This window comes from Cyclospora cayetanensis, unplaced genomic scaffold (genome assembly GCF_002999335.1).
Source record: "Cyclospora cayetanensis isolate NF1_C8 unplaced genomic scaffold, CcayRef3 CcayRef3_contig_151, whole genome shotgun sequence".
NCBI classification, from domain to species: Eukaryota; Apicomplexa; class Conoidasida; order Eucoccidiorida; family Eimeriidae; genus Cyclospora; species Cyclospora cayetanensis.
In genome coordinates, this window is record NW_020312094.1 from 83,048 (window position 1) to 97,706 (window position 14,659).

Sequence of the window (14,659 nt, forward strand, 5' to 3'; positions counted from 1 at the left end):
GTTTGTGTGCGTTGGTTGCTGCCCCCCTGCAAGTCGCAGCGTGCGGCATTGATTCAGCCTCCTCTCGGCCACATTGTCTGTCTGCAGAATCCCCCAGTTAGAGTGTGCGACTTGCTCGCTGCATGCACGAGATTCTCCATGAAGACGAAGACCAAACTAGCTGCCTCGGGAGTCTTCACCTCCATGCAAGTGCTACACATCTCTAAGCCCTGGAAAAAACGCAACAAACGGATACGCGGCATGCGAACATGTCAGCCTGCGCATGGACTCGCCTATCTGGAGAGACGTTAGGCATCCTGGAGGATGCGTAGACAAGAAAAAAACATGCAGGCACAAATGAATGCGTGCTGCACGCTTGCACCTAGAGGCGTGTGCCTCGTGTGTATTTACAACCCTAGAACGAGACAGCTGTCCCTACACTAAGCAGCCTCAAAGAAGCGCACACACACACAACTGCGTGATTTCAGCACTGCTACCCCTCGCAAGCGCCCCGTTACAAAGCACAACTACGTTCCGCAAAAGCTGAACAGCGGCAACAATTTGAAAAAAACACGCGCAGCAACAAACCTGCTTGAGGACGCTAGGAGACACGGCAGCAAGCTGGGGGCACCGTCTGAGAAGCCTGCTCAGCATGCCGAAACAGTCTTCTACCATGTCGCTGCTTTCTTCCAAATCTCCCTGTGATGCGGAGGCAAGCAGCATGAGGCACGCAGAGAGCGAGAGGCATCAATATACATTTACACATATATAGAGAAAGATATATATATTTATATGGATCATGGGAAAAAGCGTCAGCGAAGCCCCAAATCCACCGGGAGAAGGTCTCTCAGGGCAGGCAACATGTGCGTGCATGCATGCATGTGCGTGCATGCATGCGTTTGAGGCCTCCTCTCAGCAGCTTTACACCACCGACTGACGTGATTCTTAATATGTTCGAAGCCAGCAGCTGCAAGGCGTTCCGTGAGGAGACACAATGCGCGCTGCACCTCCGGTCCCTCCGATGCAAACGACACGGCTGCCCACTCGGTTGCGTACAAGTACGTCGAGTGTACGCACACCTGCGGCCAAAAAAATAGAAGACTGGACTGTCGGGATGAATAGGATTCAGCAGCACGTTCTTCTCCTTAATGCCGCCAAAGGAGAACTTCAAAAGAGATCAAATGCATGTATGGATGCCAAGGATGGGTGCGCGATCACACACACAGACTCATTGCAACAGCAAGCAGCCAGCAGCGCGCCGAGAGACTGCGGAGCTTCCCACGCAGAAACTGTGCATCTGCAATCCATGCATACGGATACGCACATACACACCTCCGCATTGGTTTGGAGGACTTGCAAGAAGGGGAGAATGTGAGGCCTAAAGGCTTCTCCCGCTGTGCGGACTGCATGCTTCATGCAGCGCAGCGCTCTCTCAACAACCGTGGCATTGCGCTGCTGCTGGAGCAGCAGCCGCTGCAGCAGCGGCCATAGCGTGTTGCACAGAAAGCTGCGGACGGCAGCTAGCCGTTGTGGAATTTCTCGAATGCCATGCGCCGTATCCCTGCAAAGCGCACACGGCTCAAATCACGCCAACATGCGTTCGACGAAAGCGCGTGGCGGCTGCCTTCCTGCAGGACGGCAGGGGAGGAAGAGGAGGGAAGAAAGACGACATGCCCTTTTTGCAGAGTGCCACGACACCACCCGCATGCAGTTCTACAGCCGCGCAGCCCTCCCGAGCAACCCCACCAGTCACAAACACATAACTGACCTCAAGACGATCGCTAACGAATCCAAACGCGTGCAAAGATCTTGACGCGCTTCGCTACCCGAAGTCAAAACCTCCTCCACTGCGGTAATGCAGGGGCGGCAGAGACCCTCCATCATCTGCAACAGACAGACAAATAGACACTGACAACGACAGATAGAAATACAAACACACACACATCCAAAATGCACAGGAAAAATCCACACACACAGAAAGAGAAACAGAGAGAAAGAAAGATATACAGATAGAAAAACACCCATACAGACAGAGAGAAATACACAGAGAAAAATACATACAGACAGATACGAGTACACAAAGAAAAATACATACAGACAGAGAGAAATACACAGAGAAAAATACATACAGACATATAGAAATACACACACTCATACAGACAGATAGAAATACACACACACCCATACAGACACACAGGAATGCACAGAGAAAAAAATCCACACACACAGACAGAGAGAGAAAGAAAGATATACAGATAGATAAACACCCATACAGAGACAGAAGTACACAGATTAAAATACATACAGACATATACACAGAGAAAAATACATGCAGACATGTAGAAATACACAGATAAAAATACATACAGACGTGTAGAAATACACAAAGAAAAATACATACAGATAGACAAATATATACACCCCTAGACACACAGAAATTGACAAAAAAAATCCGCACACACACAGAGAGAGAGATAGAAACACACACATTTAGCACAGACTGTAAAGATCATCCGTTGCTCGAGGAGGCAGCGGAGTACATGCACGCACGTCTTTAAAAATGAGCTGAGCTGTGCAAGGATGAGCGAACGAGAAAATGAATACTTACCGACAACATTCTTGTATCTTCTTCCTCTCGCGCCACCAAGCAGCAGACTGCTTCCAGCACCAGCCAATACGCCTGACAGCTCACAGCCACTCGCATTCCCCCCATGATGAGAAGAACTCTCTACGCCGTTTTCAACTTCTTAAGCCCTGCTCAGACGCTTCTAACGCAGCGTGCCTATCTGCGACGGCAATAACAGAAGGAAAATACTGGAAAAAATGCCACCAGCGGCAGCAGCTAGAATCGTATTATTTCCCCTACCCCCCCGTAGCCCCCCCACACCTCCCTAGCACCACACCTTTTCGCCAGATGGATCCGCAGACAGCCTGTCCGCAACTGCAGCAGCAACGGAAGCCACATATGACAAACACCCTAAATACTTGCTCTCCACCCCACCCCTCCTCGAACCTCCCCCCTTTGCGTTAGACTTTTGCGTCGGGCAAAAAAGGAGGACAAGCAGCAACAGCAGCAACAACAGCAAGAGCAACAGCGCCCGACTACGGCAGCGATTAGCAAAAGTATTTCGAGACAAGACTCCCCCATCCTTCCCTCCCATAATCCTTCCCTTTTTCCCTCCCATAATCCTTCCCTTTTTCCCTCCCATCCCTCCTTTTTCCCTCCTAAAAGACCATCGTACGCGCAGCGAGATCTTGAATCGTTTGAGGCGACACACAAGACTTTGAATGTCTGCAAATATCCTCCAGGGCTGCTGCAGCACGGTGCCGCAAAATCGCTGTTGCTGCTTCTAAAGATTCCCCTGCTGCCCCCCCCCCTGCTGCGACTGCCCCTGCAGCAGACACCTGACTGGCGAGCAGACCGACTGCCGCCTGGAGGGAGCCGGGGCTGCATGCATTCAATGAACAAGAGCAGAACAACAGCAGAAGAGCGGCAGATGCAACAGCATGCGGATCGGGAGCCTGCAACAGGGAGTACGCCTTGCAGCAGGATTACGAGAAGGAAACGACGTACTCGGTGTCTAGCGAAGATTGGGCTGTTTGCAAGAACTTGACTGCTGCCACACGGCATGCCACTCCAGCACGTGTCTGCAGTCAAAAAGACGCCAAGACAGAGAAAGACGTGCGTCAGACTGGTGTGGGTGGAGCAGGTTAGAAGGCAAGTGCAGACGTGCCCCTACGCATGCCTGCAGTATCCGCCTCGCTTGCTTTTGTGCCTTCACCCCCCCTCAAAAAAAGAGTCTACATGATGCGAAATCGATGGACTGCCTTCGCTCAACAAAGCCACCAGTCCGTGGTAAGAGGGAGGCCGCAATTTGCGCTGCATACTGCGCACCAGAGGGGGAGAGGAGGTGAGCACGGACTGAACAGCGGCGACAGCCGACGGCAATACCACCTCTACTGCAGCAGCCGATGAGCTGTCTGTAAACACAACCCCACACAGCAGCGCAGCCTGGCGCAAGAGTCCTTGTGTGTAGCTTCCGCGGTGTGCAAACCAGAAAAAACAGCAGCTGCTGCCTTTCCACAACGAGCAGAGACCATCCGTGGAGCGCGTGGAAGAAAAAATGTCAAGACTTTACCACTACAGGAAAGGTGGAAGTGAGAGGATACGGACGGCAATACACGAACAAGAGGCATAGGCGATTATGCCGAGCAGCTGCACGCGATCGAGAGAGAGAGAAAGCAGCAGCCAGGAGGGATAAAAGGAGGAGGGCAGTGGGGGAAAAGGTGAAAAAAGGCGAAAAAAGAGGCCACAGCGGGGGTAGCTAGCGGCGTTCAGAGGGAAATACAACCCGAGGGATAGCTGGCCATACACTCAAAATTGGTCGTCTTCCAGAAGAAGTCACAACAGGGCTTTTTACTTGGAAAAACGACCCAGCAGCACTGCCCACGATGCAGAAATCCATAAATTGTGCAGCGAAAAACTTACAAGAAAAGATGTTGTTCAGTGCGACCAAGAGACACTCCAACTGCATCTCGAAGCTCTCCCCCGCAGCAGCAGCTGTCTGCTGCTGTTGCTGCAGCTGATGCTGCTGTAAGAGCTGCTGAATGCGGCCTGCCACCTGCAAAAATACGAGGGCAACAGAAAGCACATACCCAGCCAGCGCATCCAGATTCGGCAAGCACGTAAAGAAGGGGCCTAAACCCTTGAAACACCCCCCTTATTCGCCTGTGTGCAAGCTCCCTCTCTCCCTTCTTGCTGCGTTTTCAAAAGTTGTCGTCATACGCCTAAGGAGACCTCTGCTCCCAGCAGAGCCGCAGCGTCTTCCAGAAGCAAAAGAAGCTGCTCTCTAAAGCTGCATACAACGGAAGAGACACCCCGAGTGGCAATGCCATTCAATCCCATCATCCTAAACGACCATCCAGGGTATGCGCTGCTTTGCCTGTCTCGTTGCCCCTTCAAAACTCGCTATGCACGTTTGCCTTGTGTGTGTCTATATATATATATATATATATATATATGTATGTATGTATATACATGTATGTATATATATATGTATATATGTATATATATATATATATATGTATGTATATGTATGTATGTGTATGTATGTATGTATGTGTATGGATGCATGCTTTGTGTGCCTGGTATGTGTTCATTTGTTCTGCCTGTGCGTCTGCATAGAGGTTTCCCTCCTCACCAAAAGACCTCTTCAATATCCTCATTCGACAGCTGTGCGTAAGGCAGCTGCATTTGCTTGACAATCTCGTCGGTCAGGTGTCTATACACCTGGATGAGGGCCTGTTTGCTCTGAGGATGCACCTCCTCTTCTTGCTGCGGCTGCTGTCTCTCTGCATTCTCGATGTCGTAGCGCAAATGGCAGAAGAACCGCACGGCTTCCGCAGAGAGAAAGGCAGCCGCCTCATAGTCGCTGGTCAGATCATCCTCATCTTGGGGGTGCTGCTGTTGCTGCTGCTGCTGCGGAAACTGCTGGCGATAATGCAGCAAGCCCAGCGTCCGCGGGAGCGCAACGGCGGCAGCAAGCGTCTCTAGCAGCTGCTGCAACTCAGCATCGACATGCGTTCGTCGCAGCAGCAAGGGCACTGCAACCCGGCACGTCGCTGCAACTGCATGCACTGCATAGGCGAGAGTCTCAGGATCTGCAGAAGGGGCTGCTCCCGCTGCCGAACCTCCCCTTCCCTCTCCGTTCGCCGTCACTGCTGCTGATGTCGCCAGCATGCGCTGCAAAGGACCAATTGAATGCTTCACTGCAATCTGCAGCAAGGGAGAAACTCCCTCCCCCGCTGCCGTTGTCGCTGATGCAGCCCCCGTGAAGCGGCCCCAAGTCTTCAGGAGATGGGCAATGCATGCAGCCGCTGCCGCTGTCTCGGCAGTATCCGAAGACGTCGATTCGAGCACCTGCAGCAGCAGCGAAAGCAACTCCCTCTGACAGACGCATGACAGCCGGCTCGAGCAGCAACGGCAAAATTGACAGCAACCCGAAGCCGTCTGCGGCCTAAGAAGAAGCATTAAGAGGCGCTTGGCAGCAGCACCAGCAGTAGCAGCAGCACCAGTAGCAGCAGCAGCAGCAGCAGCAGCACCGAGGAGCTTTCTCGTGCGCAGCTGCCTACGTCAAAGGCGTCTTCCAGGATGACTGTATAATCGCAACCTCCCTGCAGACTATCTGCAGGTGCATGGCGAAGAAGCGGCGTCCATGCGCGAGTGCACTGCAAGGCCTGCAGGAGAATCGTGTTGCACATACACATACACCTACACAGGCAGGCATGCATGCAGGCAGAAGTATTTTGCGAGAGCAGCTGCTGCTGCCCAGGGCACTGCAGCCGCAAAGCGTTGTCACAAGTGCCGCGTGCTGGTGCTGGAGAGAAAAGAAAGAGAAAAGAGAAAGAGAAAAAAGAAGAGAAGGCTGCCACCTCCCGATCCGTGATGCACACGGCCAGCTAGCGAGTAAAGGGGGGCTTTTAACGCTAGCTGGTGCAAAGAAACCTTGATAGCGCTATAAGCGATTCAAAGGGACAGTGCCTTCAAGAAAAAACGCACACTGAGGCTCAGACTTTTGCATCCGTTTTTGCGGATGGATACAGCAAACTGAAGAACCTGAAGAACGGGTGACACGCAGAGAAAAAGCAAGAGAAAGACTGCGGGAGGGGGGGGGTTGAGGCCAGAGGAAGCCTTCACACCACGGGGGCGGTAAAAAGAAACAATTCACACAGACACACATGGCCAGGAGAGGAAAGCATTTTGGGTGGAAAGAGCCTCGGCAAAGCACTGCACAGCTGCAGACTCGCAAAAGGCGAGAAGACATATTTAAAATCCCCCCCCTTAACCGCTGCCGAACCAGAGCATTAGGCTTGCCAAGTGTATGCCTATCAAAGGCGATTGCCCCTTACTTGCGGTGCTGCTCCAGCAAGCGTTTCCAAGTGATTGCAGCAGCGAGGTGCTCCGCTGCCGCTGCTGCTCGCCTCTTCCCCCAAGTGCTGCAGCAATAAACGCAGCAAAGCCACCGCCACACACCTTCACATAAACGTACAAACACACAAACACACACACACAAACCAACACAAAAAAACACAAACACACTCAAATACACACACAAACACACAAACACACACACAAACACACACACAAACACAAACAAAAACACAAACAAAAACACAAACAAACACACAAACAAACAAACAAACACAAATACACACAAACACACAAACAAACACAAATACACACACAAACAAACACAAATACACACACAAACACACTCAAATACACACACAAACACACTCAAAAACACAAACAAACACACAAACAAATACACACAAACAAATACACACAAACAGACACACACAAACAAACAAACACACAAACAAACACAAACAAACACAAACAAACACAAACAAACACACAAGCACACGAACACACGAACACACACAAACAAACACACAAACAAATACACACAAACAAACACACAAACAAATACACAAACAAACACCCATGAGCACCTAAAAGGCGCGTACCCCCACAGCGGCTGTCATGTGCGCCGCTACCGAGATACAAACATACACATAGGCATACACATACATACAAACATACACATAGACATAAACATACAGATATACATGCACATACATCTACACATACATACACACTTACATACAGACATACATACACACTTACATACAGACATACATACACCTGCACATACAGACATACATGCACATACACATACAGATAGACATGCACATACACATGCACATACACATACACCTACACATACAGACACATACACACATACACATACAGACACACATACACATATATATACACATATACAGAGAGGCAAACGAAACAGCAGCTCCAACGGAAGCAAGAAGAAGACCGCTTTAGAACCCCCCAAAACACAGCAGCGAGCATCCCTTCCAAGGATGCACCAGAAGTTGCATGCGCGGGAAGGCGTACGGTGAGAAGGAGGAGCAGCAGCCGAGCATCTGCGGAGTTCTGCTGTGGCTGCAACGTGTCCAAGCCACACGCTCGCAACAGCAGCGCCAGGGGGGAGTCTTGCTGCTGTGACAAAGAGACAGCTGCCAGAGCCAAGCTCAGCTGCGTGACAGCAGCTCTGCTGCTCACACCAACGCACGTTTGCCGCGAAACAAATACCCTTCACCTAAGTGTACAAGAAGAAGGCTGCGATTGCCCTTACACCACACGCTACGGCGAGCCTTCTTTCCAACACGGAGCAATACAACAGACTGCGCATGACAGCCTTACTTCGCATGGTGCTGCTTAAGGGCTGCCGCAATCCTGCAGATGAGAGCAACAGGAGCCTCTGGAGGCAGCTGATACAAATCAAACAAACACTTCGTCCGCAGTGTCTGAGCCGCGAAGCACACCACCTGCATAAAGCAAAGCACTCGAAGCGCAAAACGCTGCAAACGTTAAGAGCAAGAAGCAGCGCAAAGCACGTGAAGGGCGGGCGTGGAAAGAAGAGTTGCAGCGAAGGCTGCTACGAGGCATTATGATGCCGATTACTACTACTACTGCGCGATGAGGTATCGAACACGCCTCTCCGCAACACCTCAGCGCTTACATCGTCACTGAGGGGAGGTTCCCTTAAGGCCAAAAGCTCCAGAGAAGCCTCCCAAGCTCCCACAGACTGCTGCCACCCTCTTAACCACTCGTCCCTGCACAGCGCAAAACATGCGGAGGCTGCCAACATCTCATACATACATATATACAGATTACATATAAATGTACATATATATACACACACATATACACATATACACATATATATACATGTAAATATATATACATATATATAGATCATATAAATATATATACATATACAGATAAATGCACATATACATGCACACATAAATTTACGTGTAAACATACATATATATACACATGTATACACGTAGAAAAAGACCTCAGCCCTTACAGTTCTGGCCCCCACCACTGTACGCTTCCCACGGCTGTTTTGCGGTACAAGACCAAGTTGTTTTGTAGCACTGCATGCGACGATGGATGAGAATCTGCAGGCTTTCAACTCAGCGCAGAAGGTGCAGGGTTGTCAGCTCTCTCTATTTATGTGCCCAAACCTATGGAGCCCTTCAGACACTCCTTAGCGCCGACATCACCCCTCCTCGTGCCCTTATCTCGAAAGGATGTGACATACGCCTGTCTCTGAGTCGTGGGATCTGTGGGGGAGAAGAGGGAAGCCAAGGCCGACAAAAGCTGAGTTTCTTCCATTGTACGTGGCTCTCGCTACAGCTGTTTTGCACGCCGAGTTCTGTGTGTGTGTGCCGTTCAAGACGTTATGCTGTGCTGGGGTGTCGCTACGCTGCACGCCGTGTGGCCCTGCTGCCTCTGCTCCCGACTGCTGTATCCGGCGTTTCAGCCTATAGACATCGATGCAGCGGCAGCAAGAAGCTGACTGCAACGCCTTTATGGACAGGAGCCTTCTCTCCCGATAAGATCAGGCTGCCGCTGTAGGCGGGATGCAACCCCGTGTCGGGAGGCTGCTGTCTGCTGTGTAGGTGGCCTACAAGAGCACCTGCATGATGGTGCAGTGTAGAGCTGCTGCTGCTGCTGAATCCGCAGCTACAGGCAACTAGGGAAGGGACAGGGCAGCCGCAGCGGCAGAGGATCACGTGCGCTCGAAGAATGACGGTGCTGCTGCTGCTGCTACTGCTGCTGCTGCTGCTGCCACTCCGGCGCCTGCTGGCCCTACTGAGAATGCTGGAGGAACACGGAAAAAAGGAATGCTACTATTTCAAGTGCGGAGACAGACAGCAGCAACAAACTTCGCGGATACGGGCCTCTCTCTGCATGCATGCAGCAGTAGTAGCGCTCCCGCTGCTGCTGACGGCGTGTGGCATCATCCTAACAGCCAGCCGCTGCAGCAGTTCAGTGCCTTGCCAGCGGTCATTACAGCAACAGTGCCAACACTGGCTGCAGCGACAGAGAAAGCACTTTATTCATGAACCTTTTGAAGCATTTAAAAGGTGGCGCAGCCGTTTTTCTGCTGATTTTCCTCTCTTCTTCATGCGGGAGTCTTGGACGCTGTCCTCGTCCTCATCCGATGCGAGCAGCAGCAGCAGCAATAGCAGTGGCAGGAGCCGCGCAACAGAAAGCGCATCTGCCATAGAATCAACTCAAGCAGATTACTTTTTGTTGTTCTTGGTGTTTTCTTCCAGCATTATTTTGCCTACATTCCGACGTCTACGTGCGCAAGCAACAGATAGACAGCACGGGCACTGCAACGCCAAATCGCGCCGGCAGCATTTGTAGCGGAAGGCAATCGATCGCCGATTCTTGTCAAGGCTGTTCAACCTCCTCCCCTCACACTACACACTTTTTCATTTCCTCGGTGCTTTCTTTGGTATTTTTTTCGGTATTTCAAAATGGGTTATTACATTTCTGCTCCGATTTGTATCCCTGTGTATACTTCCCCAGTTCCGGTGGTGGTGATGCCGCAGCCTTCAGTCTGTGTAGTGCAGCAGCCCCCCTTGCAGGTCCTTGTGAAGCCCCCTCCAAAGTATGCTGTGACTGTTGTGGACACGCCTCCCATGGTTCTTTCCTACCCGCAGCCTCCATTAACATTCTTGATGTAGCCACGCAGCCCCTAGGCGCTTAGGTTCATGGTTCCGAAGAAGCGCCACTGTGAAACCGCTGCTGGCAGGCATCGCCTACCTTCACGATAAAGCGCAGCTGCAATACTTGCTACGTCATAGCGGGACATTTTCACTGGCAGCACCAGAGTTGGAAGGATGGGGCTTTAGAAAGGAGTCTTACACGCAGCATGGTTTACCGAACGGTTGGCTGCTAACTGCTTTCACAGTCATCCTTATGACGCAACCTACAGAGTGCACACAACAATAGTTGCAGCTGCACCAGCTGCTCCTGCGCAGACGGGGGTCTGGCAAGGCGGTTTAGGGGCTGAAGGGAGGGGACCACTGGTGGCATTGCTGCGTGCCCCTGTGTCGTCGCATACGAACAATATCTGGATCGTTTTGTGCTGACAGAGGAGTGCACACATGCACGGAAGGAAGTCCTAGAAAGGATTCCGCCCTGCAAGGATTGTCTCTCTTTGCTCTGATTTTAAAGAAGTGTTGCGTGTGGGCATCTGCGTAGTAGTAGCTGCTTGCGTGCGGGTATGTTCTGAAGCGTTACGTGCCGGGGGGAGGGGAAGGGGAGGGGGTATCTTTAAATACGGTAATAGAGGTGTGGAGCTAGAAATAGTTGGGCAGATACTCAGAGTACAGAGGGGGCCAGATGAACCCCTGAGTGAGACATCACTGCAAGAGGAGTGACACGGGAACAGGCAACCGCCTTTGGTCGCTGAAGAAGCGTCCACAGAAGCGTAAGAGAGCCGTGTGTACGCGTAGATCCAGAAAGCGCAGATAATCCAATGGCCTTCGATCTCCATGAAGAAAGCACATAGGGGCGGCAGACGCTCACACGGGCGCAAGTATACGCAGTGACGAGCGAATAGATGGAGGCATGCGTAGGTGCAGCAGCCAAACAAAGCTGGAAGGCGACAGCCCCGAAGGGGCTGCTGTGAGGGGCCGGCGCGAAACCGCAATACAAGTTTTGGGCATCGGAATGCAGCCGGTACAGAGACAGGCGGCGCGCTTGGTGAGACCACAGAGCGATAGATACACCAGCAAACGGCCACGGCCTTGCGGGGTTGACAGTGTTGCTGCTGCTTACAAGTGCAGCAAGCTGCTGAGAAAGACCCGGCTGTTCCACATGGCGTGGATTGCAATGGGCACCGTGAGCGAGCCGGAGTGTATGTACACCCCGCACCACGCGGCGCCGAGGGCCCACAGGGGCAGCAGCGTTTCTAGGCTCATGTGGTGGAGGGAGAATAAGAATGAGGAGGCAGCGATGGCACCGGGAAGCGAAATGTACCGCCCGAGGAGCGGCAGGCAAAACCCCCTGTAGACGAGCTCCTCCCAGGGAGGCGCAGAAACGCAAGGCGCTGCCGCTGCCAGCAGCAAAGCTGCGGCGGAGTTGTTGCTCGGGTCCGTCAGTGCATGCACTAAGGACTCCTCTACCTGGTGAGCAGACCAAGCGCAGAAGTGGACGCCAAACGACGTGAGCGAGAGCTACACTGGAATCGAAACGCACGCTGCGACAGCCTCGGGAAACAGCCAGCGCCTGTTAAAGGGGGGGTCACCGCCGAGTCAAAATAAGGGGCCCCAGCCGGCTATCCCGCCAACTTACTGGTTTTCTGGGGGCTGCAACTGCAGCAAGAACAGCAGTGTTGATACACTCCGCGATGTTGAAGCAAAGGCAAGACGCACAGTACCCCAGAAGAGCCCACCAAACCCATAGGCCCCCCCGCCTTCGCCCGCGCACAGGGCAGCTGTACCAATAAGGCGGCAGCCGCTCAGGCTGCTGCTCTCCCTGCTGCCGCAGGAAGGAAAGGCGCTCCCCAACCAAGGAGAAGCGCCGCTTCAGCGCACTGCAAACAGCTGCCAGTTTCCGGAGAAGATGCGCCTGGTCTCTCTGCCGCTGCGGCGGCTGCTGCTGCTGCTGCTGCTGCTCCCGCTGCTGTCTCAGGCGTCCTACGAGGACAGCAGCGGCCCTGCGGATGCTGGAGAGTTTCTGCTCGACTGCTGCCCACGCATTCCCTGCGTCGGCTGCTGCAGAGTCTGCAGGTGCTGCTGGTGGAGCTGCTGCTGCTCCTGCAGCAGCTGCTGCTGCAGGGGAAGGGAAAGCCGCGTGCCGAAGAGGGAAGCTCTCTATTGGACTTCCCGCCTTTGGAATGATGCTCGCTGCTGGAAACGTTCTCATTGGCGACAATGAGGGGGGCCCCTTCGGCAGTTCTTGGGGCCGAGGCAACTGCGAGGGTTGCTGCCGTTCACAGCCCATGAGCTGTTGCAGCGTTTCCAAGGCATGCAAGGCCTCTTTGGCAGCCTTCTCGTATGCCTCTGGCTGCAGGGGCGCTTCTGCGCCCTTCGCCGTAATTTCGACAGCTTCTGCAGCAGCTTCTGCAGCCGCTTCTGCAGCCGCTTCTGCAGCCACAGTCGCCGCTGCTGCCCGTTGCAAGACTGCCCTTCGTGACTCAGAGGCTTTGCTGGAAGACTTTCTGAAGGAGGGAAGGGCGCCACGCAGCACCACGGTTCCCGCCCCTACCCACGCCAGATGCCCCAGCAGGATCTGCAGCAGCAAAAAAGCGCTCAGGAGGCTTAGGAACGATTTTTCGTGCAGTTCTTAGACGGCCAAAACACAAGACAGCGCGCCCGCGAAAGGATAAGCAGCGGCAGCAGCAGCGGCTTCACGACACCTGGAGAGCTCTGTGGATGTCCGCCTGCGGTGTACAGACACCCGCGGCTGCCGCGATAGCCAACACCAACTCAACTGCTGCAGCCACATGACCAGAAACAGAAAAGAAGAGAAGGAGGGCAGCCGCCACACCGAGACACCGGGCAATGCTCTCTTTAGGCTCCTGCAGCGCATGCGCAGAGGCGCAAGGGGCAAGCCTGACCAACTGCGCAAGTGCCCGGCAACGTCACACAGGCAAGGAAGAGACTGCGTCTCCTGTGCAGAAGTAGCAGCTTTGAGTAGCAGCCTTAGCGATGCGCAGCGAGCCTCACGGCAGCAAGGGGACACGCCAGGAGGAACGAGCAGCAACCGCAGCAGCAGCAGCAGCGGCAGCAGGAAAAAAACGAGTTGTCGGGAGGCGAACAGCGCAGAAGGAGGGGGGCGAGGTGCACTATAAGGGGGAGGCATGACAGTCGCGCACCGTCCACGGCAAGAGCGTTTGCCCTTTCTCATGCGGCTGCTGCTGCTGCTTCTGCTGCCTTCGCTGCTGTAGCAACACTGCAGCGCCAAGAGCAACCGCAGCCAGGCCGGCAACGGTGTCCGCATGCAGCGCCTCCGTCTGCAGCAGACGGTGCAGCAGTGGCGGCAGCAGCACTACGTGGGGCGAAACGAGGAGCAGATGGGCGGTGTACAGACACCCCGTTACGACCAGCTGGAGTAGAAAGCTGTCCCTTAAAGCAGATGCCCCTGCGACGCTCATCAGCAGGCGACCTGCAGCAGTGGCAGCAGAAGCCGCACGGGAGGCTGCCGATTTGGCCGCTGCTGTTGCTGTTATCGCACCCGAGCAGAGCCATCTCCAAGGGCCTTTTGAAGTGTGCGCTCCTCCCGCTTTCCAAAGCCTCCAACATGGGCTGCTGTTGCCAGATCCCAGTTGGCTGGTGCTTGGGCAGTGGGTGATGGCTGCGGCTTGAATGAGCCTGCTGCCACTTGTGAAGTTTGAAGGACGCAGTGAGGCAGCCTGCCCTCCGAAGCGCTCATTAGGGGTGGTCGCAAACGTGGAGATCTGTGGGGGGCGGCTGGCAGCTGCCAGCAGCGGCTGCAGCCGTGCAGGTTGCAGGAAGGCGGGCGGAAGCGGAGTTGCAGCCTTGAGAGAGAAGGGCCTCCGAGCAAGAGGGGTGCTGGGTTTTTTTGCGCTGCAACAACAAGAGCCAGCTCCTCTGTGCAGGCACGGAGAGGCCACTGCGGCAGCGAGGCGCAGGTGTGCGCAGAGAATGCAGTGCAGCGCTACTGCCAGCAGCAGCCGCCGCAGACGGCAGCCCTTCAGCCCCCTCCTCTCCGAGCTGTAGCGACGGTCGGTGCGCAGGAGGGAGAGCGAACACGGTGATGCAGGAG

General features: G+C 53.7%; 2 protein-coding genes across 2 annotated transcripts; both read right to left on the reverse strand.

Annotated features, from left to right (window-relative positions):
* Nucleotides 1-1,411: 1,411 nt before the first annotated feature.
* On the reverse strand, nucleotides 1,412-9,244 carry LOC34617337. Its single transcript, XM_026336885.1, has 15 exons — nucleotides 9,171-9,244; nucleotides 8,580-8,673; nucleotides 8,261-8,385; nucleotides 7,952-8,111; nucleotides 6,958-6,975; nucleotides 6,539-6,670; nucleotides 5,181-5,899; nucleotides 4,766-4,835; nucleotides 4,469-4,601; nucleotides 3,875-3,960; nucleotides 3,554-3,627; nucleotides 3,214-3,427; nucleotides 2,588-2,659; nucleotides 1,762-1,863; nucleotides 1,412-1,540 (listed from the first exon to the last, which is right to left on the reverse strand). Exons 1-15 carry the CDS (start codon nucleotides 9,242-9,244, stop codon nucleotides 1,412-1,414), a joined length of 2,202 nt encoding a protein of 733 aa, XP_026192670.1.
* Nucleotides 9,245-11,703: 2,459 nt separating this feature from the next.
* Nucleotides 11,704-14,305, reverse strand: LOC34617335. The gene is made up of 3 exons (XM_026336886.1): nucleotides 14,108-14,305; nucleotides 12,224-12,409; nucleotides 11,704-12,045 (listed from the first exon to the last, which is right to left on the reverse strand). Exons 1-3 carry the CDS (start codon nucleotides 14,303-14,305, stop codon nucleotides 11,704-11,706), a joined length of 726 nt encoding a protein of 241 aa, XP_026192671.1.
* Between the last annotated feature and the right edge of the window lie 354 nt (nucleotides 14,306-14,659).

What these genes read in the sequence shown, in the direction of transcription:
- LOC34617337 (XM_026336885.1), bottom strand. Translation starts at nt 9,244, where the DNA reads ATGGAAGAAACTCAGCTTTTGTCGGCCTTGGCTTCCCTCTTCTCCCCC. An exon ending in GAGCAGAGGTCTCCTTAGGC is followed by an intron (nt 4,602 to 4,765) that starts GTATGACGACAA and finishes GTATTTTTGCAG; the next exon opens with GTGGCAGGCCGCATTCAGCA. An exon ending in ACTGAACAACATCTTTTCTT is followed by an intron (nt 3,961 to 4,468) that starts GTAAGTTTTTCG and finishes TTGTGTTTACAG; the next exon opens with ACAGCTCATCGGCTGCTGCA.
- LOC34617335 (XM_026336886.1), bottom strand. Translation starts at nt 14,305, where the DNA reads ATGAGCGCTTCGGAGGGCAGGCTGCCTCACTGCGTCCTTCAAACTTCA. An exon ending in TTGGAGATGGCTCTGCTCGG is followed by an intron (nt 12,410 to 14,107) that starts GTGCGATAACAG and finishes TTCCTGCGGCAG; the next exon opens with CAGGGAGAGCAGCAGCCTGA. An exon ending in TTGCAGCCCCCAGAAAACCA is followed by an intron (nt 12,046 to 12,223) that starts GTAAGTTGGCGG and finishes CAGGTAGAGGAG; the next exon opens with TCCTTAGTGCATGCACTGAC.